This window comes from Euleptes europaea, chromosome 8 (genome assembly GCF_029931775.1).
Source record: "Euleptes europaea isolate rEulEur1 chromosome 8, rEulEur1.hap1, whole genome shotgun sequence".
Classification (NCBI taxonomy): Eukaryota; Metazoa; Chordata; class Lepidosauria; order Squamata; family Sphaerodactylidae; genus Euleptes; species Euleptes europaea.
In genome coordinates, this window is record NC_079319.1 from 41,266,914 (window position 1) to 41,274,254 (window position 7,341).

At 42.7% G+C, this 7,341-nt stretch overlaps 1 protein-coding gene across 1 annotated transcript in view; it reads left to right on the top strand.

Moving 5' to 3' along the window:
- CA8 (carbonic anhydrase 8) overlaps positions 1–6,830 on the top strand; it is a 48,643-nt gene extending 41,813 nt beyond the window's left edge. The window contains exon 8 of the mRNA XM_056854602.1: positions 6,681–6,830. Within this exon, the coding sequence (XP_056710580.1) occupies positions 6,681–6,815 (135 nt within the window). The 3' untranslated portion in view covers positions 6,816–6,830. The remainder of the gene's footprint in view (positions 1–6,680) is intronic.
- The last annotated feature ends 511 nt before the right edge of the window (positions 6,831–7,341 follow it).

The window sequence follows — 7,341 nt, forward strand, 5'->3', positions numbered from 1 at the left end:
CCACTTGCCATCTCTGCTCTATTAATACTTTCCTCTTAGCTAAAGCACTTTTATTCAAGCCTCTGATTATTCTCTCTTACTACTTCAGTTCACTGGAAGTCACTGTTGTTGTATTTTGGTGAGGGGAGGGGAGAGACATCTGCATATATCCCTCCTTACAACTGTTTATACAGTATTTTAAAATATACCTTCTTTTAACCTTTTCCTTTCTATGGCTCTCTTTCTTTCTTTTATTGCCTCCTTTCCTTCTGTCTTTCTTCCTCTTCATTATGGGTGTTGTTTCCGGAATGTAAGCCGTCTGAGGAGGGCCTTTCTTGTTTTATATACTCATTTTGTAAACACCCTGGTTATTCAGATACTTTACAAATAATACACATTATTGTGATTATTTTGATTAATATCAATATTTTTTCCTTCCATTGTAGCATACATCCAGTTCAGTTTGCACAATTCCAGTTTTTTTTTCTGGCAGGAAGATGCATCTTAAACCTCCTTTTGCTTATGAGTATATACTTCTTAGAAAATAGAATGTGATAGCAAAATAAATCTAACATATCATGACTAAAATATGACATAATAAATAGGGTTGCCAGGTCCCTCTTCGTCACGGCGGGAGGTTTTTGGGGCGGAGTCTGAGGAGGGCGGGGTTTGGGGAGGGGAGGGACTTCAATGCCATAGAGTCCACTTGCCAAAGCAGCCATTTTCTCTGGGTGAACTGATTTCTATTGGCTGGAGATCAGTTGTAATAGCAGGAGATCTCCAGCTAGTACCTGGAGGTTGGCAACCCTAATAATAAAACATAGGTGTTTTGAGATGAAACACAGTGAAATCCTGTTGGGTGGGGGAGCACTTAAGTTGCCACCCAGCCTCTATGTCAACGTATCCCAAAGATATGCTGCTGTGCTGTGGCCAGCCACCAATGCAGCAATGCTATGGATCTCTGCCAGAATACCACCAATGCAACTCTATTGCCAGTGGGGGAAGGGCCAACCCAGGGACTTTGCAGGAGTTAGTTAGCTCCCTAAGCCACCCCAGCTGGGAATGCCCCCCATAACTTGCAGAAAGCTATGCCAGCACCCATGAAATGGATAAGGCAAAATGCCCCTCCAGCGCAGTCCCACCTAAAAGCCCCAGTGTAGCCCAGGATGTTGACTATGGCCACAGCAAATCACACCCTACCCAGTGGCAGAAAAACCCCTACTTCCTATCCCATCATGAACTTGAGCCAGGATGCCCCATAGCTCAGATGATAAGGCAGGCAGCACCGGACTCTGTCTTTGAAGTCTCCGACGTGCACACTTAGAGCACCCAGTGGTTCATCCTGGCAGTGGGAAAGGCACAGAGAGGGCACTTAGCACCACAGAGGAGGAACTTCGCACTTACACTCAAGGGAGAGAGGAAGCCTCTTTGCTGTGGGACACAGATACCTCATTTCAGAATCCTTACAGGTACCCTGTCCCTGGGGATGCACACCGAAGGAGAAAACAAGTATTGGCAGGTAAGCAGGGGCAGGAATCCAGCAGGCTTGGTCCAGGAGTTTGCACCCCCTTCCCCTTCACATGGACCCTGGGTGCTGCCTCAACAGTTCAGGCTCCTATAGCTAAGGCTAACAGTGTGTGTGTATGGGGGGGGGGGGCGACCCGAGGCAGTGGTTCCCTGTGATGTAGCTAGGAGTGCTGACTATGATGCCATGGGCAGGGGAGACAGGGATGCTGACAGTCCCACATCAGCCTGTTAGCATTGTTCCTTACTAGGGTGTTCCCCCCAGGTGAGGGACTGGGAAAAGCTAGAGGTTGGGGCATTACTGGCAGCTGGACACACTGTGCTCTGTGTGGACCTGCTGGCCAAGCAACCAATGGCATCTTTTGCCTTGCAGGATTGGAGCCCTTATGCGGCAGCAGAAGCAGATGGAATAGATACAGCTGAGGCACAACCCACACAGCAGATGAGTAAATGTTATTTGGATGGCTTATTGTGTAATGAGATAATGTGCTTTTGCAGCCAATTAGAGAATCTGGATGAATTTAATCCTCTAATAATTGTTCTTTAAACTATTTGGGCATGGGTATCTCTGGGATCCATTAGATAAGGTTGTTTGGAAGTCTTAATTTTGATAGTACAAATGAATTAATTGTGAGTTCTGTTCTTTGAGCTTTCACCATCAAACCAGGCAGAAAACTTTCAGAGGATTAACTATATTGAAAAAAAGAAATGCTTCTCTTTATTAGGCAAGACGTTAGAAAATACAAACCTGAAAATTAACCCTATAGCAACTGCAAAAAATCTACCAATAAAATAAAATCTGCTAGCATTACTCAACCATATTTGAATAAGTAAAATTTAAAGCAAACCAGATTTTCGCTCATCATCTTAAACTGCTTTTAGGAATTTTTATATGAACCCAATAAAGGAAGCCACAGCTCTGGTTTGCCAGACTAGATCAAGTCTGTTAACAACAGAACATTTTGGAGGTTATTAACTCATAGAGTCACCAAACGTCAGGGGAAACTTGACTTAATCTCAATTAAAAGGTAATAAATCGAATATTTCTCTAACTGCTTTAATTAACTGTCAAAGGTTAACCCCCCCAACCCTTATGCAATCTGATTTGACGAACAGATGAACTTATGTGAGCTCACAACTACATGAAAACATGCAAGATCAGAAAGAAAACCTGTGGTTGAATCAAAATCCTGCCACAATGTAATGAGCCGTGGGGGGGTATTTCAATGAATAGAGGGGGGACCATAGACCCTACTAGAGCCCCACCAGCATGGCTGCAGTGGTCAGGATGACTGTACTATCTGGCATCATTGACTTTGTCTCTGTTTGGCATCTGTGCAGGTGGTGACATTCCTGGTGAAGTATGGGCTGCCATCTCACTGGTTCCTGCCCAGCTCCTGCAGCATCCCAACTCAGACAACCATCTATCATGCAAGGTTCACCCCACTCACAGGCATGCTGTGATAGGGAGGACATGCACCATCTCCCCATGGCTTCCTGGAGCGGCTTGCAAAGGCACAGAGGCCATACTGGAGCCCTTGTTACTATTCCCCTGCTGCTGTTCAATAAAGTCTGAAATGATCTACAACTCTGTCTGTCTGTTGTCGAGTGGATTTGAATCGATTACTAGCCCCTCCTAGCCCCAGCCCCTCCTGGGACACTATAATGCCTCCCAGAATGATCTTCCTTTCACATATCTGAGGGGGTGGGCTCTGACCCAGGGAAGCTCATGCTGGGATTGATGTCAGTCACCATGGTCCCACTGGATCTCTGTTTCATTTAGCTGCAAACTATCACAATCCAGTTGCAGTGCACCTTACATGCTGATGACATATTGTTCACACTGAGTTTTCATGTGTTGCAGCTCACCTCTCCAACAGCCTGACAAAGCCACTCCTCTGCAGTCTCTACCCCCTTCCCACACTCACACTCTTCTGGCTGCTTATTGCAGCTCACCAGGAAGTGGTCTGTGGTGGTCCATGGGAAGCTATATCAGCTCTAGCAAGGGGGACAGGTCTCTGCATCTGACATGCCCCCACAGTGCTGCTGAAATCAGATAAGTCATACAAGTTGGCAGCGTAGGTGTGTAGGGGCAACAGGGTGAAGGGGCACAATTGGGTATCATGGAGGGATCATGAAGGGGTGCATCAAGCAAAAATGATGGATGTCTGAGGTGGCCTATTGGCTGGGCTATCCTGTTCCCTTGTTTGCAGTTCTTGGGGTAGAAATATCAGCTCCAAAACGTTTCTCTACCTCTGACCTCTTCCCATGTGGGACTGAACTAAGCCCTGGCCATGTTATCCCAGTGCTAAGGGTGAGATAATCAAACAGGTGTGTCTAATGATACGTCTAATATGTGCTCATTATCTTTTTCAAGCAAGGTTAGAAGGCCACACTTAACTCTTAATCTCAATTAAAAGGCAATAAATCAGATATTTCTCTAACTGCTTTAATTAACTGTCAAAGGTTTAAAAAAAACCTCTTATGCAATCCGATTTGACCAACAGTTGGACTGATGTGAGCCCTGGCCATGTTATCCCAGTGCCTTTTTTTTAAGCCATACCTGTCTGTGCAATATTGTCTGCCTGGTCCCATATGGCTAGTGGTGATACCAGGGCTACAGTGCAGTGCCTAATGACTGATGGCATGTCTATTTTGCATCTGCCTCCTTGGCCTAGTGGTTAGACTGATGGTCTTGGGTGTGAGGACTGAGGGTTCAAGCCCATCCTCTCTCTTCCCCCCCTTCTTTTTCCTTCTTTTTTGAGGGGAGGGATTGTGTGACTTAGAGAAATGATGGCTTTGGGGTTGTGTGATTTTAAAATTTCTGATATTTATTTGTTCTACCAAAATGTACAAGAAAAAGCACTTTTTGCAGACTGTGAATTCTTCATATTGGAAATAGTGTAGCATCAATTTTTGTTAAAAATGTGGCATATCTTCTCAGTGTGCACCATAGTACGCTTATTTGACGTTCCTCCAGCACTACTCAGAAATATTGGAAACATGAGAGAAACATTTTCTTCTCTCATTTCTTTTGCTTTACCCCTCCAAGACTTTAAAGACAGAAAGCTTTGAAGTGTGGTAGAGAAATCACTTAATCTTATACCACACACTGTCTTGGAGGAGTTTCACTTCTAGTCTCAGCTGAAGAGTGTTACCTTTCTATGAGCCACTCAGGCTTCTTATTTAATTTTTTAATGTCTATTTTTGAATTTATGTTAAATAGATATAAAATCAATGGAAAACAAATCATCAAAATGTGTAGTCTTCCCTTTAAAACATTTTTTCAAGACCCTTGCGGATTTTGCTTCCATTTATAATGTCAATGCAAGATGCTCCATTCTTTCATTTTTAAAAATAAAACACCAGAGATTTTAGAAATACTATTGTCAGAGGAACAAAAATCTTAGCAACTCAATATCTCAAGCTATTCATCAAGTAAGCAAGCATAATCAAAGAAGTCTTTTATATTTCTGCTCAATCTTGAACAAAGATATGAGACCCTGGGGCAGACTGTCCATTAAGACCACCAGGAAAAGTCCAGGGAGGGGCTGCCTCATCTGGGCCACAGTGCCCCTGAGTGTGGTGAGAATTGCCTTATGCAGAGTGGGAGCCTCCACTGTAAGTTGGCAGCCCTCAGCACGTGTGAGGCAGGCATGAGCTGTCACAAGCCAGCAACCTCTGCCTTGCAGACACGGCATAAGGCAGTATTCTTGCAAAGCTTTCCTGCAGATTGGAAGAGGGGTTTGACTTTTTAATTCTTACAGACGATATTGAACAGTGTTGCAAGTATTAACTGGAATAGGAGGTTTTGTTGTTGTTATTATATGATTTTTATGTAGTATTTTGTATTTCAAATTTTGAATTAGATGCTTTGGACTTTAAGATGGAGGCCTTTTATGCACAGGCTGTTTCTGTCACCATCCCCCCCCCCCGACTATTTTGCGGCTTTGTTTTTGTTATGCATGTTTTCTTCAACCTTTAGAAGTTTCCTTGCTCTTCCCTCATGTTTTCTGGATGCTTTTCAAGCCCGAGTTTAAAGTCAGCCTCAACCCCAAATCGAAAACTGGTCATGTGTATACTTGTCAATTTGGGTTTTTCTCCCCACGTCCATTCTCACTTTTCCCTTGCACTTGTCTTTCCCCTCAACCAACCCTTCTCTTCAAAGCCATCTTTTTTGTTTTGTTTTTTGTGAGTGCAGGGCTAGCAAGAGAATGCTGGAATACTATGAGGCTACCTATTTGGTCAGTTTCATAGCCAGTATTGGTCAGTTTCAGACCTTGACTGGATCAAACAGTTTTTTTGCTAGCAAATGGAGGACTAGCGAAAGAACGTTGAAATAATCACAAAAGACCCATGTGGCTGCTTATTTGGTCAGTTTCACAGTGTCAGTTTCAGACTTTAGCCAGATTGAACAGAGCCGGTCTGATTTGCCACTCTCCCCTTATAAGCATCCTCAGTGACCACTCCCTCCTTAGTTCAGATGCTCTGCATTTTCACTGGAGCATGCAAAAATTTACTCTGAGTAATTCCAAGTACTCTGGGAATGTATTAAGGTGGGGAGACCTGTGGATAGTGATTTGAGAATTTGACTGCAAATACTATGCATCGAGAGATCAGTATATCCAACGGACACAACCCCTGCATAAAAGGCCAAATACGAATGTACAGTTTAAATAATTCTGACCCATTTCTTTTCATAACTGTCATCTTTCTTACCTTTAATTACTATATATATATTTTAAAGCTCTGAATGGAACAGTGGATTACAGAGTAAATAAATACAAAAAATAAATAATATTTAAAAACAGCATTTAGAAGTTGAAGATGCTTTTCCTCACTATGGGTTGAATCTTATCAAAAGATCCAGACATGCAAGGGAGGAGGAATTTCAGCTTTCTGTGACAACTCTCTGACTCCCCCTTATTTTGCTCCTGGGGGTTCCTTGTCCACCCAGAACAGCATTTGAGGGGTCATTTGATGCTGCTTTGGGAGGGAGGAGGAGGGGAAGCTGTGCTTCATGTATGGAATTTAGATGGTGTCTAATCCTATGGCTGCAATCTGAAGGAAACTTTTTACAATAACGCGGGGCTTACTTTTGAGTAGATCTGGTTAGAATTGCTCTATTTGATACTGATTTGGAAGTATACAAAATGGTTGTTACTTGTTTTTGTCAGATAGAAGAATTTCGAAGACTGAGGACACACGCTAAAGGGGCAGAACTCCTAGAAGGCTGCGATGGAATTCTAGGAGATAACTTTCGGCCCACACAGCCACTTAGTGACAGAATCATAAGGGCAGCCTTCCAGTAGTAGAGAGGAACAGTGAAAAGAATCCTAATGTAGGTAAGTAGAACAAAATCATTAAGATGTATAAAGTAGAAATTTGTGCTAACCTTGGTAAAATCTGTACATAGCATATGTGATTGTTTCTTTTTGAACAAAATGGGGATGTATTTTTGTAAAAATGTACTTTTTCTGCATATTTATAGCTAACAATAACAGGGGAATGTAACTATCACATGAAGTGCTACTCCATTAGTGCTCAACAAATAATACATATAATTTATATTAATAAATACAGTCAGCCTTCCTACATGGCCGTCAATCAACTTAGAAAGGTCATCAAGATGTATTAAAAACTGTCTTTCTGTTTTCCATGCATGCCCAGGTGCACTTAAAACAAATTCTCTTTGTTTCACCCTTGGAAACCAACATACCAGGAGAGGAACTTAAAAATTTCATCTAAAATTCCCCTCGACTGTGGTTGTTTCCATGCAACAATTCTCTGTGTATTTCTCTCTGTCACTGCAAATTAGGATTGTGCAAAAAAGAGAGA